This window comes from Botrytis porri, assembly GCF_014898465.1.
Source record: "Botrytis porri strain MUCL 3234 chromosome Unknown BPOR_005, whole genome shotgun sequence".
Classification (NCBI taxonomy): domain Eukaryota; kingdom Fungi; phylum Ascomycota; class Leotiomycetes; order Helotiales; family Sclerotiniaceae; genus Botrytis; species Botrytis porri.
In genome coordinates this window covers 1,608,304-1,632,412 of record NW_024066079.1, presented here as the reverse complement: position 1 = coordinate 1,632,412, position 24,109 = coordinate 1,608,304, and the positions used below count along the sequence as shown (strand labels likewise).

Sequence of the window (24,109 nt, the reverse complement as noted above, 5' to 3'; positions counted from 1 at the left end):
TGGGGTCACTCAACAGATCCGGGCTGCATATTATTTGCATATATTGGATCTTGATGTCCATCTAGGATCAACTCCGGTGGACAGGCAGCATTTATCAGGCGGGGGTCGATCATCCGTCACAACCCGTCGAAACCTGCTTCCAACGCCCTGTTCATCGTCCGCAATCCACTTGGCCAACTCACAACTGGGTGTATCTCTGCCTGTTTGAAATATTCCAATCGTGGAGCATCTTTTTATATCCGACTGAAAGAATTCGCAAGGAATTATATTGTGTCTGTGATTTGATCGATTTACGACGAGCATGCCACCAAATCAAGCCATCACCAGAACTTTTACAACTCAATTCTTGGACAAGAATGCTCCAAAAACCCATACATTTCGCATTTCCAAGTCTATTTGTTATTTTAGGTTAACTGACTCTTGACTCAACACATAAATGAGGAAGAAACACAATCCGGAAGTTAGGTCACATTACGCAGTGCCTGCTTTAGGTTCACTTTGCAACCGCCGAGTAAGTCAGTATATTCCCTATTTTGGTATGCAAGGCCGACACCATCGAAATCATCATCACTGCCCAGGTGCTGTGAAGCATATTTTACTTCACATTTTGCGCGCGGTACCACATTATTTATTTTCTCTCACGGCCCTGGACCTTGCTGCAGCCACCTATAATACCAGTTTTATATACATCATCGCTTCAGGGTTTCAATCGCTTCGAAGCTCAAGCTCATTTGAATCTGGAAAATTGTGCTTTTCAGAACATTTCTTTTTCCGATTTCAACTTTAGATTTAGACAGTGGGGATTCAGAATAGATTATCATTATTTTCTGTGAAGAGGTAAAGATAATCCAGCTATTCTTGCTACCGGTATTCCAACTGCAAATCAAGGCTGTTTTCGTCGAGTCACTCACGTTCGGAGATTTAGTGGAGGAGTGGATCGCAACGAGAGCCTCGAGATATCTTGTAGATTGGATCGGGGTAAAGATCGGATACATCGATAACATCGCAACTTTTGCCGTTCCCGATACACCTTATGAAGGTTGAAGCGAAGCAACCCATGGCAGATACTTGATTAGGGTCTAATCGATCGAATAGTGGGAGCGATCATTGGGTTATAGTTGCCATTTTCACCCTTGGAGCAACGTTTTAATTCCAAGGCCCCGTTCGCTTCGTAGACAATCCCAGTTATGGTCAACGATTATTGTTGCAGGATCCATCAAAGCGAGTCTACTTCGTACTATTTAGAGCTTTCAGTCCAAACGACATCGTCCCTCAGGGATAGACCAAATCTCAGCAATCTAAAATGGATCACATATTTGGAAACACGCGTTGGCACGTAAGATAAAAGACTTGAGTTCCACAACGCCGGTAGTAGGTTAAGTGAGCACTGCACTCCATAAACAGTCGCAGGGGGGACTCAGTCTATTTCATCCACCCCCGATCGAGTACCTTCATCGGGTCAGCGGCACTTAGCCTCGTGATTTTTTTGCAGATTTTTCTGTTTCGGTGCCCATCATCGCCAGGCTTATCAACTCTCCAAACCTAGCCAGTCCACTGTTCTTAATATATTAGGGAGCAATTTAATGATAGAGGCACAGAAATTAGAATGGATACATCGCATTCCTCTGCACATTTACGCTCCAGTCATAGCAAAGTTTTCGTCTGCAAGCGAGCTGAATGGCTTGTCCATCGAAGGCCAAAAAATCGTCCCATTCTTACGAAATTACCTGCAGACACCCGAATCTACGAAGCTAGCGTCTGTAGCGCCTGTCCGCTAAACGTACTGTATACTCATTGAGAAGTATTCTCTCCCTGCAACGACAGTACGAATGTATTAGAAACGAGTCGGTTCTTGCATTTACTGTACCTTATATGTATTATGCTGCCGTCGTGATCACGCGGCAGTCAATTCCCCCAAACTCGGCAGAAGCCACCTCGAACAAAATCCCCCCATAAACGTTAGACTATTGCAACGTCGTGGCTTTTCATTTCTTCTGAAGTTCTTCGAAGCATTTTTCGAGTGGCGCGAGATGATGAATATTGGTGGCGTCTCTGAAAAGGCGATAGTTGACGACTATTTTGTTGCTAATCTTCTTTTTCTTTAACAGCCCACCGATAAACCCCCAATAGCTGCAAACAAGCAAAGAGTCCGGGGCTTGGGGCTGAAAATGGCTCGTCTGGCCTGTTTTGGTACAGCGATCGATGATGCCCATCTCGACTAGGAAAACAAGCTTAAATGTCGACTTCTTGGTTGGTGCCACAAAACACGCTGGGGAAATGTAAGCACAAGCACTGGCACTGGCACTGGCATTGCCAAACGGTTCCACCAACTTGTATCGATCGTCTCACGGCTGCCTTGGAACATAGCTGAATAAGACAATTGAAGAATAAGTTTATGGGCACAGGCAGCTAGGGCTGAGCATCTAGAATCAATTCGAAGCGCGCGGCCCTGCGCCTGCAATTGAAGAACATGATATCTATATCTTCATATACATTTGTAAGATTACATTCTTCTATAGGCCACTATACAACCAAACATTACACACGCACGATATACGACAACTAAATTCCAAGTAAGCGGGAAAAGTATCCACCATCCACGTTCCTTGAAATATTTCTCCTTCGCCTTCCTTCTGCATAATCATTTCAAATCAAACCATGTCCGCACGTTTCGCCCTTCACTCACACAATCAGCACCCCTTCCACGATGCCTGGCCTTGATTACGATAGCTCAGGGTAGCTAATCTACTCGCCTACTCTACCTAGGTACTCACAACGATCCTTTCATTCATGGATAATCATTCAAGCGATGCACACAAAGGGAGAACCATCCCTACCAGAAACCCTCAACTCCCTGAACACACGTTTACATCACACCGCATGCTTACGCTCCCCGGATCGTCGTGCGCGTCGTTCCCCGTACCAGATTTTTCGACGCGACGTACTGCTTACAATGCGATATAAAATGATACACAAATCCTGTCCTGCTTGGCGTGAGGCATGGGCATATAGGAGATGATATGATTGTGAGATGTGAGATGGTAAGGTGGTGGTATATGGAGATTTTCCGCGAGTGGCTTCGGAGTGGCTCCCGGATGAGATTTGTGGCGGGGAGGGCCTGAGGTTTGTTTGGTTGATGCTGTGAATAGGAGATGTTGTGTGATAGGAGTTCATCAGGGGAAAGGGAGTAAAAAGGGCGAGGGCGTTGGCTAATTCCTTTGGGAGTATTGTGGAATAGGGAAGGTTTTATCGCGCGATTTGACGTGAATACATCGAAAGAGATGCAGAGCCATTATTTGGTGATAATTGCCTGGGGTACATTTTACCTCATCCAGAAAGAACAGAAGAAGTATCTGTGTACTCGTCGCTATTGCTCGTCACCATGCTTTTGATTTCAATCACAACATCTGAAAGGGGAGTTGTTCCACACATGTCACATGACGTTTAGCATACTATTGAACATGCACATTCACAAGATAACCTTTCCAATCCGTTTTTTCGGCAAGTACTCAGTTTAGTGTTTTGATTCAATTGTAGCAACCACTTTGGGCAGGATGAGGAAATAAAGAATCAAAACAAATGCATCCCAATTGATGATCAGGGCGGCACAAAAAGTAGATGTGCACAGAATGAAAAATATCCGATACTTATTCAGCAAATACCATAGCTTGTCATCCCTCCCCCAGAACAGACGATCGATCTTATCCAGTTCATGCACCTACCATCTCCATTCAAACAAGCATTCAAACCCATCACGAAGTAGAACTAGTTCATATATACGCGAAGTAAATTACCTGTATTCGAGCACTAAAGCTCAAAACAAATTCGGCTCAAACTCAATGTAGAAGTTGAGAGAAGATATGAAACGCTCTAAGTTTGGATTGGGAGATAGGCGGAATATGGATTGTGTCATACTTGCAGAGTTAAGATCTCAGGTTTGAGAAGAAGCGACAGGGGGAGTACGGGACGGGCGGTGGGGGTTACACATTGTGTCACTTGAGACGAGGTGAAACTATGGAAATGCTGGATGTTTCTTTTTTGTGCTGAGATGAAGTTGTGGGGGTTTGGGGGGTGCGTGTCTGGATTTCAATTAGTGCATGTTATTTATTGTTTACTTTTTGGGTAGGTGGGGGGTGTGATCGTAAACGAGGTCCAAGGGCTTCAATGAGTTAGAACTTAAGTAAGACGGCTGGAAAGACATGATGAAAAATCAAGGGATCTGAAATGTAACAAGATACGTTATTAATTTAAATGCGCCCAGAACCTTGCATCAGGAGACAACTATGAGGATCGTGAATCATCGATCTTCACGGGAGGAGTCATGGGAATGCGGAGGTAGTGCAATTTCAACCTATCAAAGCTATAGAAACGCAATATTGTGCTAGATCCCAGATAGTAAGTACGTCTAGCAGGCTATGTAATGTCTATCAAACCCACGGGACGGAAGGATTGAAGGCTATCATGACTTCATGCCTCCTACCACTTCTACATAGACATTTGGCGGATGTTCAATAGCTTTGATTGTCATTCCACTAAACGCTAGGTCAGTAGTGTGATAAAAAACCCATGAGGAATTAACGTACGTAAAGGGTATCGTGAAATACTTCCGGCCCAGTTGCATACAATTCCCAGCCAAATTTCATTCTCGCATACTGGATTAGATGACTCGCGACCTTGATATGCCCCACATCAGTGGGGTGGTACGCTGGCCCAATATCGTTGTGTTGCATCAGGCCGGTGGTGTTGAAATAAGATACAAATGGAGCAGAGGTCCGATTGGACGAATAAGTAGAATTGGTATGCGGATTGTACAATATTGGATTGGACAAGTATTTCTTGGAGTTGAAATATTGATATATGTTGTGTATTTCAGATGCAAATCCTTGAGCTTGCGCGTAAGAATTTCCATAGGAAAAGAAACCCTCCCAGAGAGACTAATCGTGTCAGTAATGTTCAAACGCAGCCTATAAACTTGGTCTTACCATCAGAATTATTTGAGCGTTGGGCCAGACAGCATGAATACCCTCAATCAGTAAGGTATACTGAGCGACGTATTCGGAACTAGTAACATTGATCGCCCCATTGCTGTCGTTAGTCCCCAGATTGATCACTACAAGATCCGCATCATCTTGCTTGGAGAAACTCCAAAGTTCTGGTTTATTGCCCCATATTTGAGTAGCCCGAGGACTAGTATCAGAAGTATAGTACCATTGGTGAAACATTCCTCTGGTGTTGCCGAAACATAATTGGTCGACCAAACAAATGCCCGGATATGCTGTAATGGAATACTCGGTGTTTCCAAGACCGGCCCCCATACCATACGCAAAGCTCGAGAGCCCTTCTAGGGTAGCTGTATAACCCGAAGAAAGAGAATCTCCAATGAATTCGATAGACCTCGAAGATTTGGGAATCTTGATCAGGCTTTCGCCTTTACCCAAATGGACGGCCGAGATCTGGACGCCATACGCCCAATTTGTGACTCTGAGCTCAAAAGTTGATGGGTTTATAGGGTAGCCGACATCAATCGCAGGAGATTCTGGACTAACCAGTAAATGCGTGGCATTTGTTGTGATATTTGTGAGCTGCCAATCCTGACCATTCACTCGAAATCCAATCAAAACAGTGTCCGAAGTCAAAGGCCCAAATGTGATGGCGACTTCCTCTCCCGTAAATCCAAATTTGAGTCCGGGTGCTCTAAGGCTTGTTTAGTCTTCTCTCGCCGTATGGATGGAATTCAGAAATGATAACTTACGACCACCAAGAAACATATTTACTGTCCCATCTTCCTTTGTAGGAGAGTTCTGGCGCGCTGGGAGGGTAATCAGTGAAGTTACGGCCACTGAGTTCTATCTTCGTGTCTGGATAATTTGTGATCCGGACTTGATCATTCTGCAAGATTGTTGCAGTTACCACGCAGGAAAAAGATAGGATTATACTTGAAATCATAGACGACTTCATTTTGACAGTGCGAGAGTTACACGAACAACAACAGAAGGAATCGCAGAAATCATATTGCTAAGAGGCCGTTACTTATAAGACTGCAGGTATTTTGAAGCATATTCGAAGGGTCACGATCGACTGCGGGGTAATTGCTCAGCGAGCGGAAATGTGGCATTTTGTTTTCCCGAGGCGGCTGTATAGTAGGGGCATCCTTTCCAGAGTATCTGAAGAATATGTGCAATAACGAGAACACATCTCGGGACTGATATACCGAGTACTGTCAATCACAGTCACGTAGCTGCTCATGCACTACATGGGAGTGTCTGCACCGGAAGATCGAGCGGCACTCGCGAAGGTGTACACAGGTACGTAGAACCTACATGGATATATCGTGTCAATGGGGCCGTTGAAGATTGACTCGATATGCATTCCATTCCCATGCTCCCTAGGTTTCTTGTCCGGTAGATGGAAGTGCATGGTATGAAATTCCAGCATTGACAACGAACAGTGATGTTTGTTGATTTGAATGTTAATTCTGATGTTGTTGAGTGATGGCGGTCTTCAGGTTGAGAAGATGCGGTGCGGGTGATATGATGCTTGCATAACTTTGTGAATGATTGCACAAAGCTTTATGCATGTACCACCATACTCAATCTTTCTTAGCACCGAATGACCACTTCAATTATCCGTATTTGGCGGGAAGGTCGCACACAGAACGACCATCGTTGAACTTCTATTCTCAACCACTCATCACCATTACTTTCATTCTTTCCCGTGTATAATTATATTTGTTTAATTTGAATTATCCTCTAATGCCAGACCACCTCCCTAACGGAAATCTACCCATACTTTATACTCTCGTGCGGAAATCACCTTGAATCAAGATATTGTCGAGGAGGGGACAAGTGAACGAAAAGAGCCTACTTATCGTTCTCAGCTGATCTATTCACTCATATATAAAAAGAAAGGCATACAAAATACCGGAACCGATTGTGGATCTTATATTGTCTGGTTTGACTGTCTCTTGTCAAAGCTCAGCTCTCGCGGAACCAAACTTTGAATCTATACTATCACCAAGCTAAGGAGGACTCCTGGAAAATGATCTTTCCTGAATCGCAACTACCATGAAGTTTACAGCGCCTTCACAGTTCTCTGTGAGGGTGTCGAAATTATTTAGCAGACTGCTGTTATCGCTTGGCATCATCCAGAATTCATCGCATTACCAAGAGGTCTAGAACCAATGGCCTCACCTGCCCCATCTGTGCCAGATACCCAGCTCAACTTAACAGCTGATGAGATTGCTCTCCTTCGACACCATCAAGTCCAAGCTGCCGTAACCGCAGGCTCCAGCTCTTCTCGTGCAGCCTCGCGAGCCTCGTCACAAGGTCTACTCCTCCTTGATACCACCTCACTCGCAGCTCTTGGGCGCCATTTTGACCATCTCATATCACAAATCAGCGCGAGACTTGACTATCTATCTGAGCAATCTGCTATTGTTGCACAGCAACAATACGATAATGCGGGGAACGCGATTGCTATGGCGGATGCGGAAATCGCACGGTTTCATGATATACTCAGACAAATCGATGAGCTGGAATTGGATTTCGACCGCATACGTCATATCAGGGATATTGTGAGGAGTTACCGACAGAGGGTTGAGGAAATGGAACAGGCGGTGGATAGGAGCGCTAGCGGGCATACGAGTGGTACTAGACATCGGCATAGGCATCATCATGAGAGCTCTGGAAGTTCGAGAAGACATCGAAGATGAAACCGCTAGGCATACAATATTTGAGTTGAAGAAAGGAACCAAAACTCCAGATCTGGAACATTATATACTGGGCCGATTGATGATATAATGGAGGTGAAGGGGAAGGGGAAGGGGGCGGTTGTATTTTCTTGGCTGGGCTAAAACGGGAATCAGTGGAGAAATCAGGCTCGGACACACTGAGAAGAAATATTTGCCTCACGGCTGGAGAAAGGATAGCCTCGCGGCCGGCGTTCGATTTGAAATCTTTGGTTCTTTGTCATTTTTTTCTTTGGGGATAGCGCCAATACCCATTTTTCTGATATTGGAGAAGTATCAGGTCTCGAATGTAGATATTCGAGATTTACTTCATGAGTTTGGGGTGGAGCAAGCGATTGACTTATCATATTGAAAATGTGTAATTTATCATTCTGAAATGCGTAATTTTTCGAAGATTTTCACTCTTGATTCAACCAATTGAACCAATTGAACCAATTTGTTGAATTTGCAAGATTAGTCACTAAATGTCATTCATATCAAGCCCCTTTGAGATCCTCGTTCACGTGTCTTTTCGCATGTTTCTTGATGTGACCATTGATGACGATGATATCATCTGGGGCCGCGATGAGATGAATAAACCATGCCAGGACATTTGAGATGACCTCATCTAGCTGCTAAAGCACTCACTCAAAGCTTCACATCGTTCGTATGCCAATGAACTCAAAGACTCGGAGCGTTCCTTGCTGAACAATCGAAGACTGCCTAACTTGTCCTTGCCTTTGCCAAAAAGTTTTGGAGATATACAAATCGCCAAGATCTATAGCGATGGAGATAATAAAAGGCTACCTATTCAAAGGCCATTTCCAGCCCCTACCGCAACTGAAGGAGGAATAAGAGAATAGCGTTTGCGGTTGTATATCACATTACTGTGCGTATGAGAATGGGCCCTTGATGGAAGAGTGTGTTTTGGATTCCTTTCTTAGAGGCTCTTTTGCATAGGAGCTGCAGGTGGGAATGTAGGGATATAGGTTTATCACCCAGGTAACTCGAAGACGAGTTTCTTCTCGATAGCGTATTCTCAAGTGGGATGTTGATGAGACAAAAGCTTGGTTGCTAAGTTTTGTATTACTGATGTTTACAATCATTCTCTATACTACTCGAGTACATATCAGACATGTTATTCTTCATACCAAACGGCATTCCTCTCATTACCCTCATACTCGCTGTTCAATCCCACACTCTGATCTTATCTCGAACACTCAGTTATTCACCAAGTGTCAATCCATACCTGTCCGCATGTCATTTTACTCCGCCGTCACCCACCAGCAAAATCTGCACCAAAAAAACGCAAAAAAATATGGATGTACATACAACAGTGGGGATTCGCTGGTGGTCACCCACCCAACTACTAATCCACCGATCTGAAGCTTGTGTATGGCAGAGCGGACGGGATGCCCAATTCTCTTCAGTCTATGGTCGTATATGATAGGAATTGGTGATTTTGGCTGTATGTAATAGTTGTAGAGAGACTGGTATCTTATGAAGAGTGATTGGTCTGGCGATGAGCCAACCCCTTGTGGTATTTCGCTTGGCTTTGATCTTCATATCCTGACGTTAGTCTTCGTCATTCTGCCGACTACAAAGAACTTATTCCATCGATCATTAGTGCCGGCCGATGTGACATTGAGTTGAAGTCTTTGCCGTTGTGACCTATGTAAGACTAGCTTGCTACAATGATTTAGTCAGTTGCGTCGGCTACTTAGGTGGTTTCGATCTCATGCTTTCGATGACTTTACGTTGTAAAATAATGTTTCAAAAGTGCGGCGATGAGTGTCGTGTCCAATCCACAGGCGAGGTCACTGGACCGTTTGTAAGAATTGGCTACTGAGGAACGGCGGCGGGGGCCTCTACAGGCGTGCGAGATACGCTCAAATTCGACTCCTCCGGGCCAAATGGCCAGTCGGCCCGTGTACTTTCGGGAATGGCTGGAAGTGATTCGATGGTTGGCGCACGTGGTGGAAGGCTTCCCCGTAGCGTATGTCATAGCGGGGTTTTCCTCCAGGCATATTGTGAAGTTGCCCCATTCCTGGAGCGTGGTGCGATTGTGGTGTCACTGGATGAGAATTTAGATAATCGGGGATAGAAGGACGCCCTAAGGAACGCGCCAATTTGTAACTCTCTTCTACTCCAGCCCAGTTTTTTCGACAGTGCAGTCGATATAGGAGGGTCAGAATGCCTTCTGCGCTGTCCGACGATACTTGTATTGTGGGGGAGTCAATTGCCGAAACTCTAGACCCAAGCCGTTTGAGTGTCAAGATTGGCGGATCAATGAGTTCCCATGACCTTGAGTCGGACAATTCGAATAGATGCCATGGCACATTTGAAGGTTTGAAGAATTGCTGATCGATTGGGCTCCTAGACTCGGTAGACAATAACTTTATTTGGTCCCAAACATCGTATGATAGTCTCGAAGATTCTCGATCTAAATAGTACCTCACAAACCCAATGATCCAGTACTGTTCGAGATCCATGATTCTAGTTCCAAGGCTAGAGTTGATCACACATACCGACTTGAGATGGAAAAACCTGCTCGTGATCCCTGGTACAAGTATATCATGTGAATCACCGAAGTCCGTGGTTCTAATGACACCGATGGTACGCGATAAGAGAGTCGCAACTCTTACCCATGGATTATGCTGACGATGAAGAAGCCCATGGCAGTAATAAATTATAGCTTGGGCATCTGCAGCGTCTCCACAGTGACTACAAGATAGGACAGTCAGTATGTGGCGGTTAACGAAATATGTGAAACCAATTAAGGAAAATTGAGGGATTTCAATGCATGTTGAAAATTTAATCCCGAATACAGAGATGAAATATCGAATCAGCATTGAGCATAGTATCAAGAGAGAAAAAGTTGGTGAATTGACTGAACATACGGATGGTAAGGATGCAGGATATCAAGTATCTTTGTCAATGATGGCTCAGGTCTGTCAAGTATGCCAATGAATTTTTCCTCGACGCCTAGGTAAGTTGCCATATTGAGGCTATGCACAAAATGTATAGCCCAGAATTGGGCAGTAGGGCCCAGCATTCCGGCACCATTAAGTTCTAGGGATGGAGGTTGGACTTCAAGGTTACGTCTGCAAAGTACTTGTAACATGAACAAAGAGATGGTATCGCGCCGGGCTTCTTCCTCTTGATCTTGGAAGACTTCCTCAACAATTGATTCAACTTCTGAGTGCTTATGATCGCCAGTCGCTTTCAGAATCTCAAAAAGCTCAGGTAAGCGATTCCAGTCATGTGAAACCAGCGGTTTTGCACGTTCAGCACAGTACTTTTCGATCCAGACACCCAATTCATGATGACTTATTGCGAACGCAGATTGTCTTTTGTCCGTTGATCCTGCCGTCTTTCTATAGATGTTTCGAGTTGGCGTAGGGCACCTTCGCCTGTCATCACGATGCCGTTGATAATGTCCAATACTTGTTCTTCCTCTCGAGATATCTTTTGATCTTGCGATGCAAGCGGCTTATACAACATGTCGTGCTCTATCTCAGACCACACATGCATTATCAAGGTACCGATTTGGATTTCAACTTTGATATCTTTCCAAGGGGGGAATTTAGCAGGTGGGATGTCCTTAGGCGCGAGTTTTACAATCAGATGAGTCGCTCTATAGCCTGGAAACTCCCCCTTCACGAGGTCTGCTGCTTTTCCAGCAGCACCAGGCTCGTTAAGTACCTCGATGCAATTTTCGAGCTTTTGTGCAATGTCGGAATCCTGATCTTTGCGCCATTTGCTGATGACTTGTAGTCGATTACTTAGTAGGCTGACAACTCGCTCTACATTCCCTGGGAAGTAAAGCGAGGTGCGAAGGCCACTGAAATCGTGTAAAGCATCGAGAATTTGATGAGGACCCTCAAATGGTCCTATCTCTTCCTCACATTGCTCTTGGCCCAAGATCCGACACCAGTCCGGCCAACTCCAACCTTTTGATTGAACTACAAAGCGAAGGCGTTGACGAGCTATTCGTTCTTTCTGGCGTCGCCGAAGAGTTCCCTCAGCCGACTCCCATTTCTTGATCCGATGTGTTATTGGAGGATGGCGTATGTTTCCTGAAGTTAGAGCCTTGTTACAGATATCAATGACTTTTGTAGTGTAAGCTTCCATTGTATCTAACTTGCTATCAAATAAAAATCGGACAGTTTCTAGGTGATGCTTGAAGCGATCTTCTGATATATCTTGAGACGCCATGACAGGAGCTGGTATAATCAATGTAAGGAGCCCAGACTCTACTTGGGACTGAAGAAAATGGTCAGCAAGATCAAGTACAAACAATGTGTGGGGTAGAAGCTTACCTCAGCCTGGATTCAGCCTCAAAACCCCCTGTTTGATATCACCGAAGCAATCAGAGCATGATTGATACAAATTGATTCTCTGGGGTATTTCTGGAAAATATTCCAAAACCACCACGGAACAACCTGCAGAGATTCAAACTAATAAAAGTCTGAAAATTCAAGGGAATAGAGTGATGGTACACAAGCGAGACATTTCATCCCCCACAAACAATAGAACAACTCACCATCTTGTTTCCAAATATTCGACAGTAGCCAATCACATACTTCAGCTGGAAAGTAATATAGTCAGTGAAAACTATAGAAATCTTATATGCATGGATAGCAAATTCCTGTCACACTGTTGATTTGACTAGACGAAATAACAATGTAAAGTTGAGATGAAGTTTGTTGAAGTTTGTCGGGAGACAAGGTGATTGGCAAGACGTTAGTCGCTTGCTTAATAAACTAGCAATTACTAGAGGCGGTGACTTAATCTTTGAGTGGGGACCAGTTTACTGTTGTATAAGAGGCCGTGGTGAGATACGAAACCTGAAGAGTAAGGAAGTTCAGAACAATTGGCTAAGACAATATGTAAAATAATTATGGGCAAGCGATTCTGTACATTTTGAAGTCTGTAAATCCAGGACTCTGGTCACCATGACGTGGCAGGTAAGGCCATCAAAATGATTCATTTGAATCTGGAAGAGCATAAGATCACGCGGAGGATAAAGGGTATCGAGTGATGAGTAGACTGCAAAGTTCATGATAATATCAAGTTCGTAAATGGAGTCTACAAGCGCTTCATGAACTCCCAAAAAACGGCCCCACAACTCCTTGATAGATTCATCAGTATTCCGCGCCCTCATCATTATCGCTCATTCCATTCCGTTCTTCAAATACCAAGAATAGTGTTTCTTCAGTCCCACCAGAAACTCTTTTCCACTCCTCCTCAACATCTACTAGGACTTGATCGTTAAAGGCGAGATCTAGCTTGTCTTTGCTTCCTTGCTGCTCGTAGTATACGCTATAAAGCACTTGCCCACTATCACCCTCCGTGGTCGCAAGAAACTTGGACATGGCATCATCTAAAAGGAGCTTTCCGGCCTGTGTGGTCGAAGATTCAGGAAGGAGAGTAGTAGCGTAGAGGATGCCTTAATCAATTGTCAGCTGTTTGTATTTGCAAAAGCGTTTGAATGAATTGGAAATGGAGGTAACATGATCAGAAGGTTTTTATATTATCTTCAATGGAATTCAGACAATGTAGATAAGTTTTAAAGTTTGTTCATCATATGATGCGTGTGTGGGTAGACAAGAAAAGGGTTAATACTGACATTGACCTGCTGGGCATTCACCAGTTTCGCTAGAATGAGCCATAAAATACACCGGGTAATCCTGACTGAAATCGGATGCTACTAAACTTATCGCGGGAAAAACGATCACAGATACGGCAGAGGTCGGGGAGCCTTCCACTGCACTAGTGAAAAGGGATGCCAAAGGTGATGATACAATGGCCATGGTTTTAGCAACCCGGATTCCAGCGGGAGGTGTATCGTGATCGATTTGAGTAATAAATCTGGTATTAACCTTCTCATCATTCGATAAATCTACTTCAAGTGTAGTGACGCCTTCATCCTCAGTAGATTTTGTACCGCGGATGCCAGTCCCCAGAACATACACACCACCGCCTACCGCACCAGCTCTGCACGCAACTTGCGCAATTTCAGCGCCACCACCCCATTTCGGTACGACAGCTCCAAATCCAGGACCAAAGACGCCAATCGATGTCAGATGTCTCTGAATTCTTGGCAGCGCATATTCTACCTTTGTTCCCTCAAGTGTATCGAGTGACAAGGTCAAGGCTCCAATGAGTGTCTGCAAATTCTGGGGAAGCTTAAACTCATTCGCGAGGAACTCCGACAATCCCATCTCAGCTTTGCTTTGCCAAACCTCAACTTGATTCTCATAATCCACGACAAATTTCAAGAATTTCATCAGTGATCGCTTGGCGCGATTATCGATACTATCATCTTGGAAGATATCTTCTCGACCCGACGGCAGACGTTTCAGTACTGCGTCATCATATAAGAACCAGCTACCGACAGCTTGGAATTCGAGTTGTTTGTAAACCTTCGAAGATACGAGGGCAGATAGGAGTGGTGATCGCGTGTATATTATTTGTGGTGAAAGGGTGAGATTGTATGCTCTCGAGAAGCTCAACTTCTCCTTCAGGGTAGAGTTGTATGTTGCAGAAGCATTGCTAAAAGTTGATGTGCTGCTCTGCGAATGAGACCGCTTCACCCAAGCGTCTGTTGCCTGCAGACTAAAGGCTGCTTCTTCTTCGCCATAGTATTCATTATTGTCGACGTGCAATATCTTTTTGTTTGAACGAGAGAGGGCTCTTCATGGTACTATGTTAGTTAGTTTCCTTCTTGTGATTACCGCGTGTTCCGCGACCAGGCTCCACAACAGGATGCGTGGGTTGTGAACTTACAAGGCAAGCAACGAGTGCTTCAAACCAGTTCCTTCAATCACCAAGTCCCATTGCGTTTCACTCAAAGATTCCATCTTTCTCGATTACGAAAAATTTGTGCAATTTATAATTGAAGCTTAGTGGGCCAATCCTTGAGCTCACTAGCCCGATCGCTAAAACCTTACCAAGCTCAACAGCGTTTAGCGTTTGACATCTTGAGCTTTGATAAACTTCTCGCAAAACTTTTCTTCTTCCTTTTTTTCAATCAGTCGTCCGACACAATTCAAATCTTCTCATTTCTCATGAAGACGCGATCGTACGGAAAAGTCTTTCAGTAGATTTTTCTAGTTGGACGAAAGACCAATTCAGCGTCCTGTATCTACTGCTCTGGAAACTATGTTCTGAAGGAAGCGGTTCGTAAAGGTGTGCTACATATAAAATGACAAAAAGGAAAATATTCAAAAGGCTGGAAGTTGTTTACGGCGCCTTGGGTATTATCAGGCATGAAAGGAAACGTTCTTCAATCAGTGACAAATGCGAAGACTAGATATCAAGGTTCTCGAGTTGCAGTTGCAGATGCTGCATGTTTTCGATATGCAGTATAACGACACGTTGATGTGGTTCCGAATCGCAAGGAATACAAAAGCCGTACCTCTTTCTGGCCGACATGGATATAGTAGCTACAGCGTGCTATCTGCCGGTCTATCGGAGAGTCAGGCATAACGGTCATCCATTCACCTGATTGACCTCGTTGTACTGCATTGCTACTACATAAATCCTGTCGCAGATTTACACAACATCTAGCCACTTTTTTTTTATGTAGCACTCAAACTCAAATGTTAACTCAGAAACGTGTTGTCTGTGATCATTAATTGTTCGAGATTATAAACAGTGCCGACTGTTGAGCCTGTGATAGATTACAAATAATAGTTGGGCATGTACTCCAAAAAGAAATGCCCGCCTTGATGCCATTGGTATAAGATTTGGGATTCTGGCCCTCTCCCGTTGACCCAAACACCGCCGTCCGTTAAAAATATATTGATCTTATGATCGACCACTCCGTACAACCAACCTGCCCAATATTAACCCAAATTAAATGGCATAATTTTCCGTGTGTAAGAAAATTTCGTCTTTACTGTCGTCACCCCAGATATCCGCTTGTAGCTTAGCCACCGTAGTTGCTACATTAATGCGCATTTCAGGAGGACCGCAAACGAAAACGCATGTCCTCCTCCCAAAGATACCATGCCCGTCAGGTCCTCCAGTGGCCATCTCTTTCAACATATATCCTAGATCAGGTCGACCGTATTCAGTAGTCCAGCCCTCCTTCTTCTTAGGTGCAACAAAAGCGAAACGCATCAGGTTCTTCTGGAACAAGGTAGGTGTTGATGGGAACCCAAAGTCAAAGGTTGGATCTGGGATGCTATGTTGAAATTTTGACTGTGGAATCTGAAGCTTTAATTCCTCAGACTTCTGTCGCAAATGAGCAGGTTGAGGGGGCTTCAAAGAGGGCGTAATTTCCACCTCACATGACCTCTTCAGTGTGTCATTTGCTGGAGGTGTAGGTGCAAGCTCTCGAGGTGCGAATTGGTCTGAGAGTTGACCTTCCTCTGAGGATTGCATATAGGGGTTATACGCTTCTGCTGGATCGTCAATATGGTCCTGAGGATTATAACTATTGCGTGCTGTATCAGGAACAAAGCTAGCTCGGTTGGGATTCGCTGATGGCGGAGCATATTGAAAATGAGGAGGATCTAGCTTTTGTGCAGGTACTGGGAAATGAAATGATTCTTTAGAATCGCTTTGTGGTTTAGCAGCAAATCCTAGTGGCGACAAGAATTTCCGAGTGGCCTCGTGAGAATCTGGAGAGAGTGCTGCTAACAGAGAGCGTCTTTTTTCTGAGTTCTTTGACTTAGACTCAGTTGTGGGTGGTGGGGGAAATGATGTTTGTACATTGGGGTGTACTCTTGGCTGTAGATGTTTCGAGTGTGGTAATGATGTTATAGCATCTTCATCCTCCATTCTTAACTCTCCTTCCCTCTCTTCATTGCCTTGAGCTTCATCACGAATGAGAGCCGAGTTCCGTTTAGACGCAATGCCCGCTACAAACCCGTCTAATTTATCGTGGAATGCTGTGCTTAGCGGTCTTTGAGCTCGTCCGGCAACATCAACCTTTGAGTATCGTTTTGCAGTCGTTACAAAAAATTGACAATTGATAGTGTCAGGAGGTGCATATTCCCGACAAATTCTAAGCTCCTCTCTGAACCAATCCATAGATTCTAATCTTTTCAATGCCCACACAACTTCAATCTTTTGGGTGACTGCCTTACCATCCCTCATCCTTTTGATAAGATTTAGTAATTGTGAAACAATTGCCGTGATACCACTTCCACCAGCGAACAGAATGACAGTGTCGAATGCGGCAAGTTCTCGTTGCATACCGCCGTATGGCCCGTCCAGATAGGCACGATATGTTTTGAAGGGGCCATTGTGGGTAGCAGTTTCGAGAACTTTCTTGGTAAACCCTCCGAATGGTCTGAATACCATGGTACAATCCCTATATTGCTCGCCGTACTCGGATGGGAAGTCTTCACTGCAAAGAGAAGAAATGGTAAAAGGATGGTTTTCGAATACGGAAATCCCGGGCATACGGAGATAGACATACTGACCGGGTCTCCATGTCATTTGCGTTGGAACGGTCACCTTAATTGCGTTCTCGGCCATCAGCGTGATAGCAGCCTCGTCACCAATCAAAAATGAATTTCTCCATGGTTTTGCCCAGTTCAAGTTACCAATACGTGTAATATAAGCTAAAGCCCATATGGCAACGGTTGCATAAAGGTAGTTCCAGGAAGTGAGATAGTTATTGGTATGCCAAAACAGCATGGCCACATAAACAACCGCTGCAGGGATGTGGAGAACTACAAATAGTTCATATGCGAGCCTTCGGACGATTGGTAAGGATCCAATAACGAGCCATCCGAGTGGTGCCAGGCAAGCGATTCCAGTCCCATAGATAATGCCACGACTGGCTGGAAAAAGTTTTCCGAAAACTGTCATTCCTCCATCATCCCATACAGGTTGTATGTAAAAGGGAATCGTGTGCACAAGGGCCAAGAAGAGACACAAGTAGCCTCCCCATCTATGAAAGACGCCAAGCCGGTCATGGCCTATTCCTGTTATCCAAGATATTAGATTGGACTTCATGGCTGTGAGAATCAACCATGGGGTCATCGCTACAGACATCATTCCTGCTCTGACAGCCAGTGGAGGGGACCCATAGCGAATGCTTTCCCAATAGAGAGGTTGGGGTAAGAAACACTGGAGTGTTACGAAGATAAGGCCAATTGTCAGCAAGGCGACAACCGCCAAGGATGGAAATGCGGTGATAAGCTTTTTCTTGTATCGAAGTTCTGGAATTGGACGATAGAACACCCATCTAAACAATGCTAATGTGTCATTTATCAATGGTATTGATGACCAATGCGACCCTTTTGTGACAGCGATATACGGCTTCTCGTCAAGAGTTGCTGCAGGAAAGAATTGCTGTTCTGATTCCCCAGTGTGAATATTCGTCATAGTATATTCATCTTGCTGTTGTTGATAGTAACGTACTAATTGTTTCTCAACTTCATTTTTGTGGTATGCTTGTCGCAGCTTGTCGGTCCAAAGATGATATGCTCTAGTTATTGCGACTAGACAGACTATAATCACGGGAAAGTAAGTCCATGCCAACGCGTACTTCCCAGCTTTGTTCCACGGGTCCAGCGTATTAGCTGCGATCAAACCAGGAGGACTAGTAGCCGTGAACGGAATGTAAATTCGTTTTGCGAGACTCTGAACGGCCTGAGACGCAGCCCCCATGGCAGATACTCCCTTTGATGTAAGATCAACCATTGCGAATCTGGAAGTGGATCAAATTCTCAAAAAAATCAAGGTATTAGGTGACTTGTATCGAGGATATCCAGTTTGAAATCGATATAAGTCGGCCTAAGCTTGTCCGAGCAGCGTATGTTCAAAGAACTCGACAGATCAGTTTCAAAACGGTCGAGACCCCAAATGGATGAATCTAGCAAATAGGACGAACATCGAGTCTTGCAAAGCGTAATGTCATTTATCTAATTCGGTGCGTCTCAGAGATGTTGAATTTCCTAGCTGTAGAGAAATCCAGATTTCTCAAGAGACGCAAAAGCTTTGAACGGAAAATAGTGATGATAAAGCGTCAAGATAGATCCCAACCAAAGCGAGACACGACACATCTATACAGTTCTCCGGGTAAAGCCTCAGAGGACAAGATATATTGAAATATCACAAGGTTATCGGTGTGGGGAATGCCCGATGGTTAGTATGCCAAGATCCACAATGTTCCTGCAGGTGGAGCAAATCCGTCACCTTATCACCTGCAACCACTGATTTATTGCATCTGGTCACCTCCAAATCTGCGCACACCCGGAACCAAATGGCGTTCAGGGACAGAAAGAGTTAGCAAAATCAAGGCGAAGACCTTGAACACACTTATACTTTGATATGATGGGTGGCAATGTAAAATTGACGGAACATAATGTATGCTATTGGTAATTGTTGGCAGAAATTGCGGCTTGTTCTATATTGGCATTGATTGTGCCACCCCAGGATGATGGCGGCGAGTCCAGGATTTGGACCCCAAAACGGATATGCCTGTCTTGATCTAGGAAGATGCCGCGGTTTCCGTTATCGAATATCATGCAAGTGATTCCGGCCTAATAAATGATATACAGAGGGAAGAATTTCAAGGACGTGCGTAAACGATCTGAGGAGTTAATGATAACAATACTTGCGCGAAGGCTATTCAATATGACTGACTGCAATGTTGCTTTATGCCCAACAGAAAACGAAGAAGAGCAATCCATGCAGCACGATCTCAGCATTGTGAGTGTGATACACATGCATGGCCGAGAGCACATGCTGAAAAGGCATCGTTGAGCAGAGTTCAAGGCCAAGATTTTTCCTATGGCCCGAAAGAAATTGGCCAATCAAACTTCAAGGATGGCTTTCTCCAATGAGACATAAAAAACGTGCCCCCCGCCATTGTGTAATTTTGCAAAATTTTGTTATGATTCTGTAGTTGTCTCAACCAACCACCACGCGAGTATCAATTTTTCTGAAGGTTGCAGTGCATTTTGAGCGCCAACAGACGCACGTTGATTGCTTCGCTTAAAAACTAGTTGCTGATAGGGGCCCCTGCAACTTTCGATATCCCCCGACTTGGTAGGGTTGTGCAGTTCAGGTCACATTTGTATAACCATCTGCCGGATAAACTCGATGCTTGATCGGAAGTACATGGCCGTTACCAATTAACAACTGATCGTTGATCAGATCCCGATATTGGGGATATTGAAGGAAGTTGAGGTATAACATGTTGAAACCGCTCATGATTCATTACCACTTCTCCTGTCGCTCCATCACAACTATTCGTTATCACAAAGACAATAACGAATGGTTGCCAGTACTGACCAATGTGTGCATACTATCGTCGAATTGGGAGTATTTAAAAACTTACATAATCTAGAGCTATTTGATTTTGACTCAATCTAGCCATGTGCTCCGATACATTTCCGTTAGGCTCCAGAGGTATATCTTGAAATGGAATATTAAGCTCCAATGTCATTGAATGAATGAAGCTCGAGTGAAGGTGGAAAGCGCTTATCAGTGATACCCGTCTCCGAACTAACATGATCGGCAGTCGATGACAGTCGACTTTCTAGCAAAACCGAGTCATAAAATTTGTGATGGAGGGGAAATTGGACTGCACTCCATCAAGATTGCGTCTGCGAAAAGAGGAAACTGATCTCAGTGGACCAGTTAGGACATCTACTCTGGACTTACCTCAGTCCTTGGGCCTCCATTTGATCTCCTTCACCAAGGGTTGATCCGCTGCTGAAGTGGGGACAGCTGAGACAATTTCACACCCCTCATTTATCTCTTGTCTCTTCCCTGCAGGTACGAAAGTGACAAAGGCTTCTCTCTGAACCGAATATGACACCTTGACTTGAGGTTAAACTGAGAATTCGAAAACGAGAGCGGTGAGATGCGAGCATTGCACTACTCCGTAACCATATGGTGCTGTACCACATAGGTGAGATGAACTTTTTGGCAGTCTAGAACCAGCATGGACAATTCTCAGCCTCGTCCTATCAAATTTACAGCCTAGCGCTTAGCGATCTTTTCATTGGCTAAGGTGACACGGCCACAGCCGCAACTAGCAATTTTAGCTCCAAAAGGAAAAAAAGTTCAGCCGACGACATTCAATTGATAAACTAAAGCTTCCGCCTCGTGATAATTAATTCGAAGTGGCTAGATAATACAACCTTTAGCAATGACATCTACAGCTCAACCCACTCTTTCATTTCCTCGCGAGACTTTCGCAAAGCTCTCTCCTCACCCATACCTTCTTGCACATCTCCAACCAAGCTCTCCAACCAATTCATCAAAACGTGCAAACGGTCGAACACCAACCCAGTTTCGCGCTCCACACATCAATACCGGTTCACTCACACATGCGGAAGGTAGCGCAGTCGTGCGTATAGGAGACACTGCCGTTGTCTGCGGAGTTCGAGGTGAAATTCTACTTGCCAGCAATGTTGGAACGTACCGAGTCGATAAATCAACCACCGCTCCCTCGTCGCGACCAGGTTACAATGAAGCAAAAGAATTGGATCTACTAGTTCCAAACATTGAGCTCGCTACAGGATGTTCGCCTGCATTCTTACCTGGTCAACCACCGAGCACATTGGCACAAAGCCTGAGCACAAGAATATATTCATTATTACACAGTTCGCGCATGGTAGATGATGAGGACTTGAGGATTTGGTATCAATCACCAGATCTGAGTGAGCAGGATAGAATGGACGATGATGAAGAATCAGAGACCATCGAACCCGAAGTCAAGGCATTTTGGACTTTATATATCGATATTTTGTTCATTTCACTCGATGGAAATCCACTTGATGCTGCTTGGGCCGCTGTTGTATCTGCTTTGAGGAATGTGAGATTACCAAAGGCACATTGGGACGCGGATCGGGAGATGATACTCTGCGATGACGAGGTATCATTGTCGAAAAAACTAAATTTGAGAGGACTGCCAATCGCTATCACATTTTTAGTATTCAGGGCAAAAGAGCAAAAGCGCGGAAAGGATAAGAAGTTCTGGATTTTGGCAGATCCGGATACATTTGAGGAGGGATTGTGCGACGAGTCAATCACAATGGTTGTTGATTGCAAAGCAGACAAGCCAAAAATACTGGGACTGTCAAAAGTTGGTGGAACTACTGTAGGGAAGGATGAGATGAAGCATGTTTTGGAGCTGGCTGAGACAAGATGGCATGAGTTAAGTCCGTTGCTAAGTGGATGATTGTACAAATATTAATTGAAGAGATTTGATATGGTAGTCGTCATTCCCTTAATGAAGAATGAGCACAGATTTCAGAGTCGAATTCTGGACACCAAGATTTTGCAACAAATCCCATTTTCGTCACAAAGGTTCCTTCCCACACCGCTGAGTATACAACACTAAGCATCGCCTACTGTTGCATTCTCGCCGATCATTCATTGATCATAGGTCCGCATCAATGCATCTCAAAGCTTCAATACAAAGAATTCCAGTTGTCACCTGTGTCATTTCTGCGGCAACATGCACATCGTCGTAGATATTTGTTTGTGATGCAAGAAACGAAAGGCAGTTCTTGACTTCGAGAATTGAAGTGCGTTCTTACAAAGTGGGGGGTGCTATGTCCTCAAATTTACGAATGCACATTCGTTCTGAAGTTAAATGTCTGAGGAGTAGCTACATGAAGTAATCAATTTGTGAGACTACCTAGGTGGACAACAAAATTCACTTCACTCACTCTTCCATACATCATTACGTGTAAAAGTCTCGAGAAGTCTCCTTGATGAATATCGATCAATCATGGTTTCCAAATATCTTATTGACAAGCCCTTCTTTGTTTTCATTTAATACTACATGTGAAGAGCGTCAGTGTTATATTCAAAATTTCAGAAAGTAATTAGTATTAAAGCATATACTTTCAAATCTGATCACGTTTAAGACCCCTTGATTTACTCGTTGTTTTCAGTAGTATTTTGATAATTTACTTTAGGTGAATGCCACGAGTCCTTCATAGTTAAAGGCTCCAAGGACAATTATATGATGGACAATCACCATGCCACCATCATTATGAGTCTTTTGTCGTCTAGTGACTTTACACAACGAAAGTCGTGAGCCACTTATTAGTACCATGGGGGTGTACGCGCCTCTACTATAACGTACATGTACGTTGGCATCTCATTTTCTCATTCTTCAAGATACTTCCGAAAATCTACATATCACATTGTAAATCCCATATCTTAAAGCACCCAACATATTCGGAATATGCAACTACAATTGTTTCAGTACCGTCATAAAGTCAGAGTTACTGGGCTGGTTCTGTACTTTCTCGTCATACCATTGTTTATCACTATCTTCATGTTCGCGTCGCTTTCTGGCCTGTTTATTCTCAAATTAGAAGATGGTATCAAGAACGGCGAAGCAAATCCCTCCACTCACGATCATGTAGAATTCTACGTAACGAAAACCTGCCTTGCTCATAGCCCGTCTGGGTCGGCAGTGTACGATGTTACATGCTCCGTGCGGCCTTCAGGTATGTCAGATATAAGAGTCTTGCTTGGTTCCGAAGAAATCACAATAGTGTAAAATCTGACAACTCTCTACAGATGTATTGCCTCAATTTATCCCACCTGAAATGCGAGACTTGATTTCTAGGGTTCTAAAGATGCGAAAGAATAGACTGTTGGCATACTTTCTTTCGTCAACAATGTCTATAATTGCTTCACTATTTATCATCTTCATATTCAAGCTCTCCACAATCAGGAAACAATGTATCGCTCTATCAGTTTGCAATCTTGTTAGACATCCAACTTCCATTCCTCGTTGACACTACGTTCTAACCCCTAACTGCAATTAGATCACCTTTATATTTCTCGTACTAGCAACGACGGTTATCTCTCAACTACCTTCACAGGTCTTGAACGCGACTACTGCAACTGCACAATCAAAACAAATGTTGGTGGTAAGGGGAATTTGGGTCTTGTTTGTAAGCTGCCTTACAACAATCATTAGTTGTGTCACTTTATGTGCTTTTCTTGCTCTTGGCTGGAAAGTTATTTGGAGGGATGAAGATGAAAATTGGATTTGGGAGCAGATACAGTCATACTGCTGTTGTGGTTCTCGTTCCTAAGACGAAAAAATAGGTTCATCTATCTGCAGAGTTTCAGGTTTATTACTGTACTGTGGATTTGAAATCTTCTTTGAGGTTTCCTGAAAATAACAATTCGTGATTTTAAAATATGCACTCCAACACAGCACATGTGATGTTTTTATCAACTTGGAGCTATATTTGCAGATGGACTCAAGTTTGGAAGTAAAAACCTGTTCTCAATTGGTTAACATTATCAAATAGTGTGTACGAAGAGAAAATGGAAGCTAGGTGTGCAGTTATTGGAAGTTGATATGAAAGTAGCTCCCTTTCTGCCTATTTATATTTTTATAATGTATTACAATGACAGCCATTCTCTTCT

The 24,109-nt window shown here is 44.0% G+C and overlaps 7 protein-coding genes across 7 annotated transcripts; 3 read left to right on the top strand and 4 right to left on the bottom strand.

Moving 5' to 3' along the window:
- Nucleotides 1-4,150: 4,150 nt before the first annotated feature.
- On the bottom strand, nucleotides 4,151-6,589 carry EAF01_004173 (uncharacterized protein). Its single transcript, XM_038912427.1, has 4 exons — nucleotides 5,753-6,589; nucleotides 4,983-5,694; nucleotides 4,584-4,934; nucleotides 4,151-4,532 (listed from the first exon to the last, which is right to left on the bottom strand). Exons 1-4 carry the CDS (start codon nucleotides 5,956-5,958, stop codon nucleotides 4,509-4,511), a joined length of 1,293 nt encoding a protein of 430 aa, XP_038772111.1. The 5' UTR covers nucleotides 5,959-6,589; the 3' UTR covers nucleotides 4,151-4,508.
- A 591-nt stretch (nucleotides 6,590-7,180) lies between these two features.
- On the top strand, nucleotides 7,181-7,711 carry EAF01_004172 (uncharacterized protein; the record flags this gene model as incomplete). Its single annotated transcript, XM_038912426.1, has 1 exon — nucleotides 7,181-7,711. One exon carries the CDS (start codon nucleotides 7,181-7,183, stop codon nucleotides 7,709-7,711), a length of 531 nt encoding a protein of 176 aa, XP_038772110.1.
- A 1,904-nt stretch (nucleotides 7,712-9,615) lies between these two features.
- On the bottom strand, nucleotides 9,616-12,275 carry EAF01_004171 (uncharacterized protein; the record flags this gene model as incomplete). The annotated part of the gene is made up of 4 exons (XM_038912425.1): nucleotides 9,616-10,450; nucleotides 10,627-11,218; nucleotides 11,272-11,992; nucleotides 12,273-12,275. 4 exons carry the CDS (start codon nucleotides 12,273-12,275, stop codon nucleotides 9,616-9,618), a joined length of 2,151 nt encoding a protein of 716 aa, XP_038772109.1.
- Nucleotides 12,276-12,873: 598 nt separating this feature from the next.
- Nucleotides 12,874-14,592, bottom strand: EAF01_004170 (uncharacterized protein; the record flags this gene model as incomplete). The annotated part of the gene is made up of 3 exons (XM_038912424.1): nucleotides 12,874-13,178; nucleotides 13,359-14,425; nucleotides 14,519-14,592. The coding sequence occupies 3 exons, from the start codon at nucleotides 14,590-14,592 to the stop codon at nucleotides 12,874-12,876; spliced, it is 1,446 nt and encodes a 481-aa protein (XP_038772108.1).
- Nucleotides 14,593-15,589: 997 nt separating this feature from the next.
- On the bottom strand, nucleotides 15,590-18,394 carry EAF01_004169 (uncharacterized protein; the record flags this gene model as incomplete). Its single annotated transcript, XM_038912423.1, has 1 exon — nucleotides 15,590-18,394. The coding sequence occupies one exon, from the start codon at nucleotides 18,392-18,394 to the stop codon at nucleotides 15,590-15,592; it is 2,805 nt and encodes a 934-aa protein (XP_038772107.1).
- Nucleotides 18,395-20,852: 2,458 nt separating this feature from the next.
- EAF01_004168 (uncharacterized protein) lies at nucleotides 20,853-21,887 on the top strand (the record flags this gene model as incomplete). The annotated part of the gene is made up of 1 exon (XM_038912422.1): nucleotides 20,853-21,887. One exon carries the CDS (start codon nucleotides 20,853-20,855, stop codon nucleotides 21,885-21,887), a length of 1,035 nt encoding a protein of 344 aa, XP_038772106.1.
- A 1,110-nt stretch (nucleotides 21,888-22,997) lies between these two features.
- Nucleotides 22,998-23,225, top strand: EAF01_004167 (uncharacterized protein; the record flags this gene model as incomplete). The annotated part of the gene is made up of 1 exon (XM_038912421.1): nucleotides 22,998-23,225. The coding sequence occupies one exon, from the start codon at nucleotides 22,998-23,000 to the stop codon at nucleotides 23,223-23,225; it is 228 nt and encodes a 75-aa protein (XP_038772105.1).
- Nucleotides 23,226-24,109: the final 884 nt, after the last annotated feature.

Bases quoted from the DNA above. Each gene is read 5' to 3' on its own strand.
- EAF01_004173 (XM_038912427.1), bottom strand. From the start codon at position 5,958: ATGAAGTCGTCTATGATTTCAAGTATAATCCTATCTTTTTCCTGCGTG. The intron at 5,695-5,752 runs GTAAGTTATCAT...AACAAGCCTTAG, and splicing joins AAATATGTTTCTTGGTGGTC to AGCACCCGGACTCAAATTTG. The intron at 4,533-4,583 runs GTACGTTAATTC...CCTAGCGTTTAG, and splicing joins TATTTCACGATACCCTTTAC to TGGAATGACAATCAAAGCTA.